At 36.0% G+C, this 20973-nt stretch overlaps 2 protein-coding genes across 10 annotated transcripts; one reads left to right on the plus strand and one right to left on the minus strand.

Annotated features, from left to right (window-relative positions):
• The first annotated feature begins 8117 nt into the window (after positions 1 to 8117).
• On the plus strand, positions 8118 to 11896 carry LOC103441632 (2,3-bisphosphoglycerate-dependent phosphoglycerate mutase 1). Of its 7 annotated transcripts, none has more exons than XM_070826485.1 (10): positions 8356 to 8456; positions 8967 to 9053; positions 9241 to 9515; positions 9736 to 9959; positions 10288 to 10406; positions 10492 to 10648; positions 10795 to 10896; positions 10994 to 11113; positions 11436 to 11500; positions 11603 to 11782. In XM_070826485.1, exons 3-9 carry the CDS (start codon positions 9242 to 9244, stop codon positions 11493 to 11495), a joined length of 1056 nt encoding a protein of 351 aa, XP_070682586.1. In that variant the 5' UTR covers positions 8356 to 8456; positions 8967 to 9053; position 9241; the 3' UTR covers positions 11496 to 11500; positions 11603 to 11782. The 7 variants fall into 7 exon arrangements, 4 of the variants coding, with proteins under 4 accessions (XP_070682584.1, XP_008378537.1, XP_070682586.1 ...); XR_011583486.1 differs by having other exon boundaries at positions 8366 to 8576; positions 11208 to 11500; positions 11604 to 11896; XM_070826484.1 differs by having other exon boundaries at positions 8366 to 8576.
• Positions 11897 to 13322: 1426 nt separating this feature from the next.
• Positions 13323 to 19066, minus strand: LOC103441633 (uncharacterized). 3 transcript variants are annotated; one of them, XM_070827233.1, is made up of 7 exons: positions 18917 to 19066; positions 18715 to 18811; positions 16933 to 17013; positions 16641 to 16817; positions 14990 to 15088; positions 14341 to 14583; positions 13323 to 13913 (listed from the first exon to the last, which is right to left on the minus strand). In XM_070827233.1, exons 3-7 carry the CDS (start codon positions 17005 to 17007, stop codon positions 13497 to 13499), a joined length of 1011 nt encoding a protein of 336 aa, XP_070683334.1. In that variant the 5' UTR covers positions 17008 to 17013; positions 18715 to 18811; positions 18917 to 19066; the 3' UTR covers positions 13323 to 13496. The 3 variants fall into 3 exon arrangements, with proteins under 3 accessions (XP_070683334.1, XP_008378541.3, XP_008378542.1); XM_008380319.4 differs by having other exon boundaries at positions 16933 to 17024; positions 18917 to 19054; XM_008380320.4 differs by lacking the exon at positions 18917 to 19066 and having other exon boundaries at positions 18715 to 18882.
• Between the last annotated feature and the right edge of the window lie 1907 nt (positions 19067 to 20973).

Below are 20973 nucleotides of genomic sequence, written 5' to 3' on the forward strand. Positions count from 1 at the left end.
TGCATCAGTAGTCATTTTGTGGAAAAAAAATTGGATTGAAACTTTGAGAAAAAGATAGGAATTTGATTGAATGTGGTTGAGAAAATATGAAATTGTGGTGTAAGGTAGATGGAGAAGAAGTGGTATTTATAGAAAAGTAAAAACAACTTTTTACAAAAAAAATTTCAAATTTTTTACAATTTTTTCGGATTTTTTCCATTTTTTTAATTTTTTTTTCAAATAATTAATCTCTGCCGTTGGATTTTAAAAAAAAATTGAATTCCAACACTCCAGATTGTGCCACGTGTCACAACGGTAACTTTTTTTAATTTTAAAACTATTTTTTCTTTATTTATAAAGCATATTAATATCGACCGTTGATCTTAGATCGAACGGTTGATATTAAATAAGATTTTTTTTTTTTACCGTTGAAATCCAACGGTCCAAATGAAGGAGCCGTTGAGATCGAACGGACCATGGGAAGCCACGTGGCTTCCCAACGGTAACTGAGACCTTCTGAAAAGCGGACTGCTTTTCTAAAAAGTTGTCAGGCGACGCGCCCCCACGCGTGAGTGGGGTGCACGCGCCTGACAGAAAAAGGGTTGGGAGCTCGGGCTGCCAGGCTGTCACAAATTGACAGGCCTCTTGCTCGGGCCTTCTCCACGAGCTCGGGCTCTTCATGACTGGAGCTGATTGACAGGCCCTCGGGCCCTTTCTTCTCCCCTGTCCTCCGGCCTACATGCAAGACTGGACTTGCTCTAAGGGAATTATGTGAACGTCGAAATGGCGTGTGCTTTGGCCTTAAAAATTTGCACATGCGTGCACGTCGAAAAACCATGATCTGTACTAATAAACTTTATTGACTTAGGACTTAGGAGCATGCATGCTTGTGATGCTTTTTTGTTCTTTGATTTGACTTTTTTCACATTTTCTGCGATGTATTACAGAATTCATGGAAATCCAAAAACCCGAAATTTTCATCTTTGGCATTGATTTTGTATACATAAATATGAATGTGAAATGGTACCTTTTTTAGATGGCTAACTCGTCGTGATTTGGTAGGAATGAATCATCCATAAGTATCAAAGTTTAGAACATTCGACAATCTATTCTTTGACTCACATATTCCACATAGCATAATTGTGTATTGCATGAAACAAATATATGAAACATATACAATATATATATATATATATATATATATATATATATCAGAAAGAAAATATAAACATAGGGGGTTCATGCATCATGAGGACTGTTTTCATGCTTCACGGTTGTTTCAAATATCTTACTTTATTTTAAGCGTACCTGATTGGCAGAAAATAACAAAAGCCTTTGAACTTGTAGAAGATCATTCTCATAAAGATGGAATTGCATCTCAAATATCTTACTTTTCTTCAAGATCTTCTACAACTTGTATCACGTTCAACACAAAAAAAATAAAATAAATTGAATCAATAGCATGTTGATCAATTCAATAAAATGATAAATTAATCATAAAAATAATGATTAAAACGTAATACTCCTCATATTGAAGATCAAACTCTCTTTAGCGCAGCGTTAAGAGCGTGCTGATAACGTGTTGTAGGCATAATTTACTGAACAATTATGGAGGCCAAAGAGAGATGGGTGTGGCAATAGGTAGAGAGAATGAGAGAGATGTGTAATTGTGGGTGTGTTATATTCCACCCCATTGTGCCTTTATTTATAGTAGTAGGATAGGTTAAAACCTTTCTCTTTAGGATTACAACATTTAATAGGTAATCTACTCCTAATAGGAATATAAGATACATTCTCATATCTACTAGGATTTACACAATCATATTCATAATCTAATAGGACTGCAACATTAGAATATATATTATATTACCTTTATTGATAATAGCTAAAAATAGGGAACTTTCATGAAAAGAGCTTGGACTAAGTTTATTTTAATATAAAATCATGTTATAACTTTATTTAATTAAAAAGCCTAAAATTTTAATGAAAAACCCTTAAATTTTAATAAAAATGACAAAAGAACTTAAATTTTAATGAAAAAGACATAATTTTAATATTAAAAAAAAATCTGATGCGTGGACCTATGTGTCCTCATACTTTTTATGAACTTCTACACTGCTTATGAAACTTACGACACTGTTTATGAAACTTATTGTACTGTTTATGAAAACTTGCGACATTATTTATGAAAACTTGCGACACTGTTTATGAAACTTACTAGATTATTTTGAAACTTAACGATACTACATTCTTCTCTCTCCTCTTCTTGAATATTCTTAGCACATTCTCACTTTCCAAGCACATCTTATTCTTCTAATTCTATTCGATACTCATTAAAATACAAAGATTTAAAAGCAATTTTCATTAGTTTTCTTAAAAAAAATATACACATATATTTATCCTTTTGTCGCCAAACATCAGTGTGATGACGTATTTAAATTTCTCCTCTTGACATGTCGATGTCCAATGCATAAAAAATCATAGCCAAAAATTAAAGCACCGAATTGAAAATCAAACAAAAATTTGTCTGCCAAGTAAGATAAAGCATCAGTGTTCCTTCATCTGAAACTCCACTTGTAATTACCTAGATAGTTTGAACTTGAAGCATTTAGCATTGTGGCTATGCTTGCGCGAAAGCGCGATAGGTTGGTCGATTTCATTCAGTGTTTCATAGGTTGTAGTTGATGTGCAGCAAGTCAATTTGAATTAAATTTGGGTTCGGATGCAAGTTTGACAAGACCATGTAAAGTAAACATGCAACTTGCAGAACCGAAGTTGTCTGATAGAGTATTGGGTGGTTGGAACTTGGGTGGGTGGGGGCGCGCGCACAGTGTGAATTTTTTTTTTAATGTTTTTTTTTTGTTCTTATCATTAAATAAAGTTAGTATATGGTTTTTCATTAAAATGCAAAAAATTGAAGTCATTTTTATTAGTTTTCCTCTAAAAATATTGTCCATACATTATTATTTTAATTTCCAAAGTGATTTGAGGACTTAGACGATTGGAATAGAGAAATGCATAATATATATGTACTTATAACTGCGTTCAATTATGCAAGTGGTCATTTATCACAGTGGTGGAAATGTGTTGAGTTCTTGCATAACGGCGTGGGTTCAAACCCCATAGGTGGCTAATCTAACAAAATCTATCGTTTAACGAAAAAAAAAACATGCATTCAATTATCAAAAAAGAAAATTATGACAATTATTACACAACCGATAAACGGTTATGTGGGTATGCATAAACGATTGTGGGCAAATAATTACGGTTACTCACCGCCATAACCATTGTCTATCCCTATTTAGGACTTAGGAGCAGGACTGTGAAATTTTACGTTGATTTTCTTGTTGAAAACACTACTTCTAATTATTTTTATTTTTATGTTTAACAGAAAAAGAACATTTTTTTGTGTTATTTGTGTTCATTTTGAAAGTTGGATTGAGGTTGCAGGGTCTTTCTTCTCTTTTGTACTGTTTTCGGACTCAAATGAAGAAATTTCATTCTTCAGTATAAATATATCTTTATATCAAAATAAGAGAAGCGTTATTAAGCAGAATCATCAATGTTTGGGTTTTATCATGAAGGTGCTAAAATTATCAAAGCCCCAAATTATGAAAGGAAAAGTTTTTTCTTAAAGCTTCAAGCCCAGACCATTTTATAACAACGGGCCAAACCAAATCAAGATAGTCCATTGGACTTGAGTTATGTATGATGCCACTCTGCTGGTTACGGAGATTATCAAGATCCTAATCTCATTTGAGTTAGGCTAAGTGGATTATAATCATCAGCTCTTACATCATATAGGCGCTAACAAATATGAAGAAGACAAGGCAATTTGGGTTTTTTCTTTGCAAGCAAATAACAATAGTGAGAGAAGGGTGATCCACAGCCGTCACAAAATTAACTTTCTGACAAATATGACAAAACAAGATGTCTTGAAATCTACAAATAAGCTTCTGAACGTAAACATCAAGGCGCTCAAATGCTAGGGGGTGGTACTGGTAATGATCCTATTAGAAGCATCAATAAGGGCCTTTGAGTTCCACCCACCTAAAAGGAGCTTAGCATTATGACCTCGTCTATAATAGTTTTTAATATATTTCTTTTACAAAACGTTATCCTGTTCTAAATTATAATAATTTATTGTGAGAAAATTTCAAATTTGGATTCAAAAAGTAGCGTACTGCAAAAGCCAACTAAGCCTAACACAGGTGCATAGTTTTAAGTGAAATCACCTAAATTAGGAGAAGTTTTTCTATTCGAAACTGGACGAGAACCAAAAAGAGAGAGGATATGATCAGAGAGTGGCGCAGGTGTGGATCTGGGAATCAAGGGTGCGGGTAGTTGTGAACTACGGTTTAACCCCATGAACAATTTAACCTCATGAACTATCACCCTAGTCGAAATTGACCATCTGAACTAATTAAAATCATCCAATTAACCCCCTTGCTGTTAGATTTTGTCAACCATTCCGTCAAATTCAAGGGCAAATTAGTCATTTCATCATCATTTTTTACTTGTCAATAATAACCACTAATAAAACTATGACACATGGACACAAAATAATGTGTAAAACATATAGCATAATAAGAAAACATAAATAAATAAATTGAACGTTTACATAACAGACAATTTCAAATTGTCATTACACATTATTTTGTGTCCACATGTCATAATTGTATTGGTGATTATAGTTGACAAGTAAGAATTGATGATGGAAAGACTAATTGCCCTTAAATTTGACGAAATAGTGGATCCAATCTACCGAGAAGGGGTTGATTGGCTAATTTCAAATAGTTCGGGGGATTAATTTACCAAAAAAATAATTCAAGTGATCAATTTCAACTGGGGTAATAATTCAAGAGGTCAAATAACAGTTTACCCTTACAATTATTGGTATTCTCCTTCCCTTTCCTTCCTCGTTGATTTTCCACGTGGAAGAAACGTTCAATATTGAAACATTTGAATGCAGAGGGAGGAGTTCGTTTGACCAAAAAGAAATGTAGAGGGAGGAGTTAGGTGTCAAATGGATGCATGTATTTGGTAAGCAACAAACAATGCATAAACAAGCACGTGTTCTATAAAAAAAAAAAAATTCACACCATAAAGGGAGGTGGTGTGGAATTGGTAGTGTTGGAGGTAGGTAGTATAAATTTGGTGACTTTGAAGGGTTTGCTTTGTTTGGTGCATAAATTAATTTCCAACTTAAAATTAAACTTAAAATTTCTTAATTACAAGTAAAGAACAATACTATTAAATCATATAAATAAATGACTAATGTATTTTTATTAATTAAACCTTTTAGAAAAAGACTTAATATAAATTTGGTGATTTCGAAGAGTTGCTTTGTTTGGTATATTCTTATCAATTAAATCTTTTTAGCAAAAGATTTAATTAGAGCCCATATTATGGCTCTTCTACCTACTCAAAAGACAAAATCATTTTTGTCTTATAAATAAATAAATAAAAATAGATTAACCCATCCATAATCTGGCTCTTTCAAGTATGGCCCCATGAAAATTAAACCCACTAGCGGTAGATGAGGCCAACCTAAATTGTTCATCCTACAAAGAACATGATGCCAAATGTAACGGAATTGGATCCTCTCATGAGCTCAGGATGGGGATCTTCTTGAGCAGCCCATTCAAGCAGTTCAAACTTGATCTCACGACTGCAATTATTATAACTTTTAGAGGGGTCCCCTGTTTGGAGTCGTTGGATCAAATTTCAACGGTCCGGATGGGTTGCTCAGGAGGATTCTCATCCTGAACTCAGAAGAGGATCCAGTTCCAAATATAACAATCTACCACTCTTTTTTTATTTTTTTTTATTTAGTTAATACTTCAACAAGTCTTTTATGATATTTGACCTCGAAAGTAAAAACCTATGTCACCAAGGTGTTCAAGGTTGCTGAACTAAAAGATAATAAAAAAACTGTTAATTTCGTTACACAAAAAGAAAAACACTACTATTTTTTATATGCATGCAGTGCAATATGTTCAACATCAATGCATGCTCTTATCAATCCACTAGTAAAAATAAACTCACAAAGTTTTGGTAATGTCGAACTTATAAGCTATTGTATCTAGAAAATCTTGGTCCAAACTTGTTAGTTAACTTGTAATTTATCAATTAAATCCATTGATCAATAATCCTTACCACCTCTAACTAACTCTTTATCCAAATTATTATTCAAATCTTCTTATCCTAGTCAAAAACCATGAAATCAACTTCTATCATCCAAATTAACATTTGTACCAAAAAGAAAAATTAAAATTGTGTTGTAGAGTGAAATCAACTTCTATCATCCAAATTAACATTTGTACCAAAAAGAAAAATTAAAATTGTGTTGTAGAGTCTATTTAACTGACAAATATAGTGAGGGATATAGATGGCGTGTTGGCAAGGAGAAGAGAGAGTTTGATGTAATTCATATTATGTATCTATTTATAATATTAAGAAACATAAAATCTTGACCCAACAGGTACTACATTTTCAACAGGATATTATTTTTAGGATACTATCTAAAAATTAAGATATGATAGAATCTCATAAGGATTTTCTAAGATTTACAACGTTATATTTCTAACTTAGTTAGGATTGCAACAACTATTACTATAAGACGATGAGAATTGAGGATTGAAGTCAAACCTACACAACATAGTTAGAGGCACAAACAGTTGAATATCAGAGTGCGCAACGAACTAGACTAACAAATAAGAAATATTATTGATATCAAACGAGAATGCCGAGACGGCTACAAAACCCTAAGAGACTACATTGTGAATAACTTATTCTCTAACTAAATTACAAGCTCTATTTATAGAGCAATAAACCAAAGAAACCCTAATGCGTATATGCCAAAAATACCCTACTACAAAATCAAATCAAATCTCTAATTAATTTCCTAAATAAACCTAATAAATTCCAACACCCCCCGTCAAACTCATGGCGGTACACGACATGAGTTTGCCAACAAGCAGATGTGGATGCAAGCCTCCAAATTCCGATGCCGATGCCAATTTCCGATGCCAATTTCAATACGAAATTCTATCGGTGCAAGTGCAAGATTTCAATGCCAGTGCAAGATTCCAATGTCAGTGCCAGATTTCCATGCCAGTGCCAGTGCAAGATTTCCATGCTAGTGCTAGTGCAAGATTCCAATGCCAGTACCAGTGCAAATGTCGATGCCGATGCCAAACAAACAAACAAAAAAAAAATCCAACAATTTTTTTTTTCTCTTTTGCCCGCATGGGCCTAAAAAACCTAACCCTTTTTTTTTTTTTTTACTTCTGCTTTCTTCATGCAGCAACCAAGTCTGAGGGAAAGAAAATGGATTGCAGCCAACAGAACAACTCCAATGCAATTGCAGAAGGACTTCATACGAGTTGCGACAGATCCAACTCATAGGAATCGAGTCCGGGTACCGTGCGAGTTCAAGCACATGGTGGGTGGATGGTTCTGCAAATCCAGATGGGGTAGGCGCAGCGGAGGTGATGGCATATTCCACCTTTTTTTTTTTTTTAAAAAAACAAACTAGACCAACGACAATCTAAACAACGAACAAGACGGACAAACAAACTGATACGAATCAAGGGCAATTAAATCCCAAAGGATCAAACCTGCTCTGATACCAAGTTGAATATCAGAGTGCGCAACGAACTAGACTAACAAATAGGAAATATTATTGATATCAAACGAGAATGCCGAGACGGCTACAAAACCCTAAGAGGCTACATTGTGAATAACTTATTCTCTAACTAAATTACAAGCTCTATTTATAGAGCAATAAACCAAAGAAACCCTAATGCGTATATGCCAAAAATACCCTACTACAAAATCAAATCAAATCTCTAATTAATTTCCTAAATAAACCTAATAAATTCCAACACAAACACTGAGAGAGTGTGACTAGTACATGAGATAGTATATCACGTGTCACTGTATAAATGGTGGGATACATGTGTTAAAAAGTTAATAACTTAAAAAATAAAATTTCCTACCACTTCTATTAAAACACGTGATGTACCACTTATATTATCATCACAATTAAAATTTTGTCTACAAACGCCCACCAATCTGCTGACAACTTTGGCAAACCCCTTGTCAATACACTGTTGCTTTAGAACGATTTTATTGACGACGACAAACTACAACGATTTCTTCTATAAATATAAATATTGATTATATATATAGTGATTATATTATATATACATGTAAAATAAATCTCAAGTTTATTTCTTTCCCTCTCCTCCTGAAACTTGATGAGAGATTAAATGTTTTATGGGATGGAGAGACATTGATATTTATGTTGTAGGTATTAGCTTTCTCTTTCTGCAAACAACTCATCAGCCATCTTCTTCTCCGTCAACCTCTCTCGTAATAGACTCTGTTTTGCTCTCTCTCTCTCTCTCTCTCTCTCTCTCTCTCTCTCTCTCTCTGCCTCGGTTTTGTGGCCTTTTCCTGTATTTAACCAGGTAGATTGCTAAATGCACCCACTACCCTTTCTGTATTTTTCAAATTTGATTGGTTCTGCATTTCCATCGGGGGATTTTGGCTTCTGGGTTTCTCTCTGATACTCCTAAATCTCTGCAAAGGTCTGTGCTTTTTTTACTTTTTTTTTGTTTTTTAGATTTTGGTTAGATTGTGTTTGAATATCTGAGAAAATATGGAAAAATATAAAAACAAAAAAGCATTCCTTTCTGTGTTTTTTGGATCTAGTTTTCATTGGGAAATAGTTGATTTGAGCAACAGCATTGGATTTACATCTATTTTTTCTGTATAGAGTTTTTTTTTTTTTTTTTTTTTTTTGGTTAATCAATTCTAATTGTTTTCTGGTAATTAATTTCCACGTGTTGGTCAAATGGGGTGGATTATGATGGGATTAACATGTTTTCCTGAGCTCCGTCAACCTTATAACGGTTCATCTAATGTGAGGATTGATCTGATTTTGGAATGCAAAATGATATTTGCCATTTGTTTGTAAGCATGTCAAGTTACAAAAGTTCAACTACGTCTTTGTTGCAAGGGGACTGTAGCTCAAGAGGTTAAGAGTGGTTACTCCTACACCCGAGGTCCTGAGTTCAAATTCTCATTCCCCGATATCGATTTTGTCATTTGTTTATAATGTTTTTTTCCTTCATTTTTCATCCCTGTTTTTGTCCCAAAATCTTTGATAATTTGTATTTTAAGATATTTTTGTCCTCTAATTTGTATAATTTGTGTACTTGTGTCTTGACCTGCTATGTTACGAATTTTCAGAATGGCTGCTGCTACTGCATTTCACCAAAGCATTGGGACTCCTCACTCCCTTGGCCATGTCAATAATTCCGGCTTGCATCAAGAGTTTGCGAAAAGCTCAGTGAGATTGATTTCAAAGGGTTTTGAGGTTGATATTGGACTATCAAAAACAGGAGGATATAACTCTTCCCAGAGAAACCTTAGTGTAAGTCGAGCCTCGGCTTCCCAGGCTTCAGTGATTGATATGGTTTCATCCCCATCGCATACCAAAGCCAATGATTCTCGAAAGAAATCTAGTAAGCATCTTTAACCATTCAACGATCCGTGATTAGTAAATATGCTCATGTTAATTGTTTGTTGTTGCTTAACCCATAAAATGGTCATATAATTCCTTTTCCTAGAAACAAAATGGTTGAACTTTATTCTTTATACAATTGATATGCCGTATCCATATGAGTTTGAAGTTTAAATTTGTATTTGTAAAATTTCCAACTGTTGTTTCCACCTGCATTGCAGATGAAGCAGCTTTGATTTTGATTAGGCATGGCGAGTCATTGTGGAACGAAAAGAACTTGTTCACAGGCTGTGTTGATGTCCCTCTGAGCAAGAAGGGTGTAGAAGAGGCAATTGAAGCTGGCAAGAGAATCAGCAACATACCTGTCGACATGATCTATACATCTGCACTGATTCGTGCACAGATGACTGCCATGCTTGCCATGACACAGCACCGTCGTAAGAAGGTAATTTGGAGCAAAACATCTTGTTGAGTGTTAGTAGGAACCACTTGAATAGCTATTTGGAGGCTTTACGCAGTGGCACTGGAAACTAGAAAATGATATTCATAGACGATTGAATTGGTTTTATACCATTCATCGTATTTAAGCAGGGATACGCAGACAAAACAAGTGTTCGTACCCTAAAAGGAAAAATAAATATTACGCTATTAATTTGAGCTGCATTTTCAAAACTGTTTTAATGTCTGAAATCCTTTAGTTTTCCATATTTCCCATTCACTCTCTTCTGGTTTTATATCCATTTGGCAGCCTTTTTATATCAGTTTTCCTGCAGGTCCCAGTTATAATGCATAACGAGAGTGACCAGGCTAGGGCATGGAGTCAGATTTTCAGTGAAGACACAATAAAGCAAACCATTCCTGTCGTTGCAGATTGGCGATTGAATGAAAGAATGTAACCATTCCATCTCTGCATTTTTGAATTATTATTCTTTTATTTATTTTTCCCTGTACTTGCATGACATGGATCTTGTTTTTAGGTATGGGGAATTACAGGGTCTTAATAAGCAGGAAACAGCAGACAGATATGGGAAGGAACAAGTTCACAAGTGGCGTCGGAGTTATGACATTCCCCCTCCCAATGGGGAGAGTTTGGAAATGTGTGCTCAAAGAGCTGTTGCTTATTTCAAAGATCAAGTAAGAATGACCATGTGCCTACCTATCCCCTTGTCCTCTTAACTGTTTGTACTACATCCAATATGCAAGGGTTTTGTGTCGTTTTTGAAGTCTTAAGTGAGAGTACGCCGTTCTGAATATCTGACTGCATATATATAACGCTGCAGATTGAACCCCAACTGTTAGCTGGAAAGAATGTTATGATTGCTGCCCACGGGAATTCATTGAGATCCATAATCATGTATCTTGACAAACTGACTTCTCAAGAGGTAACAGACCATTTTATCATTGAGATGTGCACTAAATTTGTCGGAGCGGAGCAGGAAAAGGATAAAATTAGTGTGTTGTCTTGTTATATTTCGGCAGGTTATCAGTTTAGAACTATCAACTGGAATACCCATGCTTTACATTTCCAAAGAGGGAAAATTCATTCGGAGGGGAAGTCCTGCGGGGCCTGCTGAGGCTGGGGTTTATGCCTACACTAAGGTATGCAACTTCTTGTATACTTGCAACTTTTCCATAGTTCAATTCTATGGTATCGATAGTTAGGTGCATTTTGAAAAATTTCTTAGTATTTCAGCCGGGAAAAATAATGTGCCCGCTCTTCCCTTGGTGAGGAAAGAAAGGGAGCTTCCAAGTCATAGCAACTGGATCCCCGCTCTTCCCTTAAAAGATTCAACTTCTTCTGTCAAGGAAGGCTGTAACTTATATACAGAGCTTTGATTAGACCCTAATCATCTCAAATTGGCATTCATTATAGTTCTTCTGTCAAGGATCTAATGCGTCCGCTATTTGAATTTTGTTGCAGAGTTTGGCTCTTTACAGGCAGAAGTTAGATGAGATGGTTCATTGGTGTGCTCCTTCCTAGTATAGGTAACCCCATAAATATTTTCTCAAGTAGGGAACCTAAATTGCGGGTTTTCTGCTGCTTTCAAATTCTTAAATCTGCTTGTGCACATTCATTTGCTCTTCTCAGGGGCTTATCTTTCGGCAGTCTTGTACCGGTTGCTTGCTTTCGTTCAAGTTTTTACGTGTATATGAAATATATTGGTACGGTTCTCAAGCTCGCAGACCTGGCTACTCGTTTCTGTGTACTTTCTGTATGTGTTTAGCAAGCAAAGTTAGTTAAAGTCAATGTCTTATATGAGAGTGAAAGTTGTGTATGTTGTTTTTTCCTCCCAGTTTGTAATCGTGTAATGATAGATTGAAATAAACAAAAACATTTTAGATGGAGGAACATCCCTCCCGTATAGAACATGTAGTTCATCATGTGATCTTTGTTCATAGAATTATTATTTTTGTAAGCCAAATTATCAACACCATTCAAATTGTATAATTTATTTTTAGGGTTAATCTCATTTTATTACCTTAAAAGTCTCTTGCATTTCCCGCATCAAGTATTTTTGGTCTTAGTCTGGTATTTAAAGTCATAATTTTGGGATACTTTTATATATCCATTATGTTTTCCGTTAAAACCTCCGTTACCTGATGACGTGACGTCCATTGACGTGGACATAAAAAATAAAAATAAAATAATTAAAAACTAGAATAAATCTCAGTTTACTACCTTAAAGTTTTTAGGTTTTCAACATTTCATATATCAAGTTTTTTTTCATTCCAGTCTGGTATCTAAAGTGATCATTCTTTGACTGTTTTATACATCTGTTAAGTTTTTTGTTAGAACAACAGTTAACTTGTGAGGTAGCACCTTCATGGATTATAACTGAGGACCACGTGTGCTGTCAAAAAAACGCTTTTAGCCCTCCATGAAGCAATTTCAAACCATAACCTAATTTAGTGACTTTTTTTTTTTTACTTTCGTTTCTAAAGATGTCTTTCGAATAAGCTCTTTTGGCTGTGAGAAAATGCCTATAACCCTTTTTCGATGTAAAAGATTTAAACGTCATGATGCGCAAAATGAGTTTATCTGTTGAATATGTGGAGCATTTTGGAGGAAATTAGTTCGACTCTAAAACCGATTGATCGTATCGTATGAGACGCACACGTCAGGTTAGAGTCACTATTCTAAAAATTATCATCTTGCACCACCTAGGCTAGGCAGCTACTCACCGGCCCGATTAATGTCTAAGTGTTTGAAAATTAAGAAATGACCCCTAGACCTGCTGAGACACCTATCTAAACCACCAACGCACCTGTCTAGCCGTCCTAGGCCCGCCTAGCCCGTCCAGACCGGCCTAGGCACCTGCCTAGGTCACGACTCACTTAAACAAAAAAATAGATAAATTTCATTTTGCATTGTATTTTTTTCAATAAATTGTAAGAGATTGTTGCAGACTTAAATGAACACACATTACATTATCTTCCCTTGTTTTCAATGTTTCAATACTTCATAATATAAATGTTAATGTATTTTGTAGTTTTTTTTATGAAATTACATATATTTTATGTACAAGCAGATACTTATTTACATGAAACATAATAGACTTAAATCCATCTGCCTAGGCGCCCACCTAGGCCCTGTCTAGCCGCCTAGGCTCTAGACCCCAGCCCGCCGCCCAACTAGCACCTAACGTCGTTTAGAACCTTGGTTAGAGTCAAACTCGACGGTCATTTTTTAAGGAAACAAGTTCAACTCGAAAACCGACCTTTCGCCTGTCTGCTCTTAAACACCACCATTCTTCATGCGCTCTGGATTTGGAATATATGTTCTGCAGAATGAAGCACACGAAACAAAGAACAGCAAAATGCAAAAATCTCTTATTTGAATTGTGTACTTCACGAGTTCCAACTAACTTCAAAAGGAGAATTCATTCATTGAGTCTCCAAAAATTTCTCAAAATAAATTGACAAGTAGAGTTGACGATACATCAGTTAAGTCACCATCATCTACCTTTAGCCATTCTTATACTCAATGTACACCTTCGGTAGCATTTCCGGTACTAGCAGCCACCGTCTCATCATTGTCTGAGACTTCCGGTTCTATCCCATGGGATGAAGAGATATCTGTTTTCTCGTCATCAGAAGCATCAGAATCTGAGTCTAACTTGAGAGAATCTAATGAAAGAGCAGCACTGGTAACACCAGGTTCTGAGGCCGCCAAAGAAGGGTTTCCTCTTGTCCAAATTGTGGACATCTTCTTGTCATCCTCTTTCATCCTTTCGGCATATTTATTTATATCAAAACCAGAAGTATCGTTTCCCCCGAATGCAGCCTCCAGTTTATCCATATCAAACAGATCCTCCATTATCTTCTTGGCGTTGTCGTCATCCGAGTAAACAAACTTCCCTTTGTTGTAAGTCTTTGGCTCTAGAAAAGGCTTTACCATCTGCAACAAAGAAAGATATTATTAGCATCAGAAGAACCCAGATGATACATTTTGGCTGTAGATTTCACCCATGTTAATGGAAACCTACAAGTACTAAGCGACTAGGATCCTCTCTATTTGGAACTTTTCTAAACCGGGAAAAGCAAATGGCCAGCTCCTTGGAAACTGGAATGGCATAAGATACAAAGAAACCGCTTATTACTAATAATTTATCAGGCTAAAAAAATTGGCACTCTTCCGGTAGCCAAAGTTAGGTGGCTATTTGCAGTTCATATTCCCAAAACAAGACACTGTCAATGACAAGGCCAAAGCTGTATAATGACAAACTGAAAGTGTTGCAGCTTCAGTATAAATGATCCTGTAGGAGTATAATAGATGTAGCGAAAAAGTTAAAACAAGAGGAACAAAAAGCATCAAAGGGACTTACCGAAAAGAATGGTTCAAAAAACTTGGGTGGATTGTACAGTATTGCAAGTCCTAGGTGTTCTGGATAACGGTCTTGTAAAACATGTGCAGTTTCCCGTGTCACCTTCACAGAAATATTTGACAAATTGAAACCTTCGAAGTCTATCATCCAAACCATCTGCTCCTGACCTGGAGGAAGATTTAAAACAGCGTTCTCCATGCAATATACCAAATATTTAATCTGGCCCTTCGTTGACTTTGAGTTCTACAAGAAAAATACAAAAAGTTAACAAGGCAAATTAGTTTTCTTCTGAAACTAGGATCTCCAGAGCATTCGATATGCCTATAAATTATAAAACAGCAGATCCCATAAAAAGGATTTCAAAAAGATGAATATAACCAATGATTTTGCCAATAATGGTGCACCATCGTCAATATGCTAATTATCGGAATGTCAAACAAGTTATTTTTGCAAAAAGTATCAGCTCCAATACATGAATTTTTGTTTAGGTGAGATGAAATAAGTTGACGATAAAAACAGTTTTACAGCAGGATAAGATCCCAGACGTAGCTACTCAGAGACCAACAAAATATTCTAATCTAGAATAATAGCCTAATTTATGAAATACAGAATATTCATGGAGGTATCAGAAGAGTTTAGAAGATAAAACCTGACAACGTGGTCTCATGACGAGAACTGGTCTCCCATGCTTGTCGAAATAATTCGTTCTGTAAATCTTCCCTGTTTCTGCTTCACGAGCTATCTCTTCCTGTATTAGAAATGAAAATGATGAATTTGTAAGAACATAGTCTCTTCAGTAACCAATACCATATACTGCAAGAACCGGCCTCAACCATGAAGACTCCAGTTGACCATTGCAGTATCTGGGTTTGAAGTAATTATAGCTGCTGGAGTCTGATAATTGGTCTATTAATTATTTTACAGTTACATGATATGTGGGGTTGGATTCAGAAAGGACTGCTGATGGGCCTAGGATGAACTATTACAAAACACAGAGATGTCAACTGGCCCTCGTTGCGTGCATTGAACAAGAACCAAATAAGCCATCTCAAGATGCATTGCAGAACAAAGATAAAAACCTTATGTTTGCATGAGGGACTTTCAAAGTGCCAAGGAAATTTAGACTCAATGGTTAAAAATACACTTGGAATTTAAAGGTCTTCGCCTAAGTCAGTAAAAGATAAAGAGTATTTTGAGTGCAAGTTCATTGCAAATGGAGACTCAAATGAGTTAGGAGTGAGGATTGGAGATCAGGAAGTACCAAAGAGCGACCGCTTACCTAGGATCTATCTTGCAAAAGAACAGAGAGTTGGATGGAGACCTCAACCATAGAATACATGCTGGATAGATGAAGTGGAAGAGTGCATCCGGTGTGTTGTGTGATCGTCGTATGCCATTGAAGCTCAAGGGAAAATTTTATAGGACAGCAATAAGGTCAGCAATGCTTTGTGGCACAGAATGTTGGGCGGTGAAGCATCAACACGTACATAAAATGGGTGTAGCGGAGATGAGAATGCTTTATTGGATGTGTGGGCACACGAGAAAGGATAGGATTAGGAATGAGGATATCCGAGGTAAAGTAGGAGTAGCCGAAATTGAAGGAAAGATGAGAGAAAATTGGTTATGGTGGTTTGGACATGTGAAACAAAGGCCTACTGACGTTCCAGTTAGAAGATGCGATTACGGGACAGAGGTTCAAGGCCGAAAGGGTAGAGGAAGACCTAGGAAGAAACTCTAAGAAAAGACTGAAGAGTACTTGGATCTAACGGAAGACATGGCACAGAACTGAGTGCAATGACATTCTAGGATTCATACAGCCGACCCCACATAGTGAGAAAAGGCTTTGTTGTTGTTGTTGTTGGTTAATAATACACTACATGGACACCACCATTGAACTACTCAAGCACTACAAAACTACTAATAAAACACTACAAATGCACTACGAAAACAATAAATAAGAAACCAGGGACTTTCAAATGACAACCTGAAAGGTGTCATCTGAAAGTTCTCTTGAATGTACCGCATCTAGTCAATTTCATGTTCCTCTATCCAATTTTTGCAGTGCATTCCTAATAAATTTAGCCTAAATTTCATGGAACTTTAAATTCCCTCATCCAAACATAGGGTCAAGGAACAACCTTCAGAATTTTATATCAGGCTTTATTTGACAACTAGTACCCCCATCAGAGTGGCGAATAATCACGTTACAGAAACCTAAGGAGTGATGGATACTGTTCTAAGAAGAATGAAAAGGTACAATCTGGATGAATTCTGACTATAAGGCTATGAAAGAAGCATACCCAACGAATCTCCTCCGGTTTGTATTCTGACCTCCACTTTAAGGTAGCCTTTAACATTTTAGTTGCCTTCTTGACATTCCAATTTCTCGCCCTTAGATACCTTGAGATGCATGCATCCGAACAATAGATGGACAACTTATCGGGCAATGGTCCTATCAGCTTTTTCACTTCGTTAATCTGCAAACATGAAGAGTGTTGCAGGGTAGAATCATCATGCCCCGACTTATAGGATTCAAACAAATTAAAGAAAGCACTTATAAAATGCTGAAAGGAGAACTTTTAATGGAGATACCTTTGCCTGCTGCTCTTCACATGATAATTTCTTCTCAGAGCCATTCGACGGGGATTTCTTTATTCTCGCACTCATAGTTTTCTGAGAAGACTTGGTAAATCAAAAATAAAGACTCTGTAAGTACTAGTGTCACTGTCATGTACCCATTTCAGTCCCCTCTCCCCAATCCTTTAACATATAGAATAAACAAGCAAAATCTGTAATAAAAAGCTTGTTCTCTATCCTATGAAAAGCAAAACGAATGCATGCTTCAAGAATGACTAGCACATCTCACGTGTATCTACTCTGACAGAAATTCGCCCATGTATGAGATCTAACTCATTTATATTATGTTTTAATTTGTCAGGAGGCATATTACATTTTACAAGCTAATTACATCAATTACTCAATCATTTTTATAGGGGAGAAATTACTGATCCAAGTACTACACAAAGTTTTAATTTTGTCAGGAGGTATTGCATCTTACAAGTAGTAAATAAATGTTTTCGTTTTATCACGAGGTATGTTACCTCTGTTAATTAATCAACCATTTTTAGCAGGAAAAAACTGCTAATCCAAGTACTACATAATGAAAAAGACACAACGGAAATGAATGCTTTTGAATTCATCCACAGTTTGAGAAAAATTTATTTCAGGTACCTATTTTAAAGATCTCAATAATGTCAATGGCTGCATTATTGAAAGTTAGATTCTCTGCTCTCAAGTTATCGGATTTACAATTCACTCTGTGCCCCCAATAATTGCTTTCAAATTGTTCAAAAATAAAACTTCTTCTGGATTGCTACAAGATTATGTCACTTAGCATGGATCTTTAGCTGACAGGATCACAAAATTCCCTGGATATCTTCTCCCGAGATTATCCTCTATTTCCCACCTTTGAGGAGACGTACATGGGATCATAAGTTAGTTCAAATAGAATGCCTCATCTTCATCTCATTTTTGGATCAAACATTGTTTTATCAGCAAAACAAACTGAACCTCTGTCATTTGACATTTTCACGATTCCACCAATTATGGCAGTCCACAAATCAATTGTATAACCTAACATTGATGTGCGAGAACTTTCCCAAGCAACATATGCAATCACTACTAACGAGATTACGCTGACATTCTTAACAGCATATGCACACCCCTCGCTATTACCAGGGAAGCCTAACAACAGTTTGCCTAACCATTCCAAATCATCGAAATCTAACTCGGAACCACCAGTCTGATTCCAAACCCTCGTTTTCAAATTATTAAGTCCTAGTAATTCAGACTTAAAAACGCGATTGTTCGCAACTATCCCGCCATTCAGACTATATCTGTTGCCATCCAAATTATCTACTCAACTAATCAACTTAATAATCCCTTCTGTTACAGCTTTTACATGACCACATTGGAATCACCACTCTCCTCATAGAATCATCCAAATCTACCTTAAACCATAATGTTTCGACCGACATTCAACCGACACCCCAAACAAATGGGAAATCTGCCGACATAAAACACCATGTGGGTTTTTGTACTCAATTCAACTTCTCAATTATTTTAGCAAATTACATATGAAATAATTCATAAAACAATCAAAATTCAATCCCACGGGTTATCTTTATATTCAACTAAATATCACAAAATCGCATTTTAACTAACATAAGTAATTTAGTATGCAACCCAGCCCAAGACACCAAATCACAAACATCATGGTAAAAAGACAACCTTTTCAAGTAATAGAATTGCAAATCGAAACCGCCCCAGAAATATTAGGAGCATAAATCTAGGAAACAAAAGACAAGATCCCACCTTGACCAAACAGATTGAGGAATTTTGGCGGAGCTTCCCAGGAAGTGATGATCGGAGCTGCTATTCCGGAGCTCCTCAGTTGTCCCAAACTGATCAACTGTGAAAAACAAGGCAGTATTATTTCGTGTTAAAACAGGCACTGAGACAGAGAGGGCGGAGATGTAGCGGGTTTGGACTTTGGATTATATATGAAGAATATTACTTGGATCGAATCAGGGGTGTCGCTGACATCTGGTTGAATTTCCAAAAACACGTGCTCTTTCAATACATACACTGTACATATATACATATAATATGTATATATGTATTTGTGGCTTGGAAGGCACATATGATCTGGATTTTTCATTGCCGTAACCCATTTGTCATTTATGTGTGGATCGTAGCAGACATATAATTCTTACAAGTGAAAAACGACCGAAATGGTGGGTGAGACGTTTAAGCAAATGCCGGTGTCTTAAGGATATTACATTATTTTATTATTAAATATTTGTGGTTTTCTTCCAGTAAGAAACTCGAAATTTTTAGAAATATCATATTTAGCTTATTCAGAGATGTACATTATAGTTTTCGTAAATATCATTATTATATGGGTAAATTAAATAGTAGCCCTTCAGGTTTAAGGTCTATTATAACCTCATACAACATCTTTAAAATATTTCACTTTCATACCTCACGTTCTATTTTATTTCAAAATAATACCTCCGTCATTTTTCATCCATTGATCCATTAAACGCTAACGTGGCTGCCACGTTTGTGCCAAATGTGTGCCACATGACAAAAATAAATTTTAAATTTTTTTAATAAAAAAAACCATACAAACCCAGAAACCCCCCAACCCACTTCTCTATCTCCTCCCTCTTCAACCTCACATCCCTTCTCTCTCCCCAGACCCACACCTCTCATCCCTTACAAACCATCACCCTCACCCTTCTTCTCCAGTTCACCCGTGTCCCGCCGCTGCCGTCTTCCTCCTCAAATCCCCTGCTTTGTTTATCCAAATCCATCAAACAAAACAAAAGCAAAACCAATTTCACATCTTTACAAAAAATTCAGAAACGCCAATTAAACCCAAGCCAGTCGGGAACACAGTCTATTCGAAGCGGGGCCTACGAGTTCCAGTCAATTAGGAGCGGTGGGTCAGATGCTGTGACCGGATCGAGAGGAAGGGGGTTCAAAAGATGCAGCCTTGGGGGTAGCCATTTGCGTGGGCGAGCTTCCAATGCACAAGGTCGGAAAGATGGTGGTTGATTTAGGGTGGGAAGAAGAGAGTGAATTTTTTTCCAGTTGGGCTAGGGTGGTGGTGGGTTGAGTTCGTTGGGGTCGTTGGGGGGGGGGGGGGAGGTGGGGATAATGGCTGAGGTGGGTTGCTTGGTGGGGGGTGAGGGGAAGGGTGGGAAAGTTTATGGGTTTTTATTTGCGGGGTCGCGTGGTGGGGGTTGTGGGGGGAAGGGTGGGAAATTTTATGGGTTTGGTTTGCGAAGGTAGGGGTTGCAGGGAGGTGTCTCTGACGTTTTTTTTTATTCTTTTTTATTTAATTTAGAAGATTAAGGTTTTTAAAAAAAATTAAAAATTATTTTTTTTGCCACTTGGCACAAATGTGGTAGCCACGTCAGCACTTAACGGATCAATTGATGGAAAATGTAATTGAGGTATTATTTTGAAATAAAATAGAATGTGATATATGAAAGTAAAATGCTTTAAAGATGTTGTATGAGGTTGTAATAGACCTCAAACCTAAAGGGCTACTATGTAATTTACTCTTATTATATTGTACCACCATGTGTGCTAATATTTTAAAAGATGAAGCGTCAACTAATAATAATATATCAGATATTTGTTAAAAATAGGGTTTAATTTAGTATGAATAAATATAATCTCTCTGATAGGCCAAATCACCAATATCATTTGCTAATAAAACTTTGGTGTCACTTTTAAAAAGGGATTCAACTTTTCAAAAGAATTTGTTATGCTACGTACTATATTAAGCAATGAGCAATTTGCTACAACAAAATCACATGCTTGTATCATTGGCAAATGCAAAACATGTGTTTCTTGTGTTGGCAAACAATCAGTCAGTTACTCTTGTGTTGGCATACACATGTTTCTTGGTCCCTTTTTTAAAAGTGATTACTTCTTTTTCTTTTTTTAAATATATTTAGCATTTTATATCACTTAACAAATTTAATGAATATCATACCTTTTCATTTAAAAAAAAAAACAAATTTAATGATGAAAATTGAAAAGTTAGCATACTAGACA

The sequence above is a fragment of the Malus domestica genome, chromosome 08 (assembly GCF_042453785.1).
Source record: "Malus domestica chromosome 08, GDT2T_hap1".
In the NCBI taxonomy this organism is placed as follows: domain Eukaryota; kingdom Viridiplantae; phylum Streptophyta; class Magnoliopsida; order Rosales; family Rosaceae; genus Malus; species Malus domestica.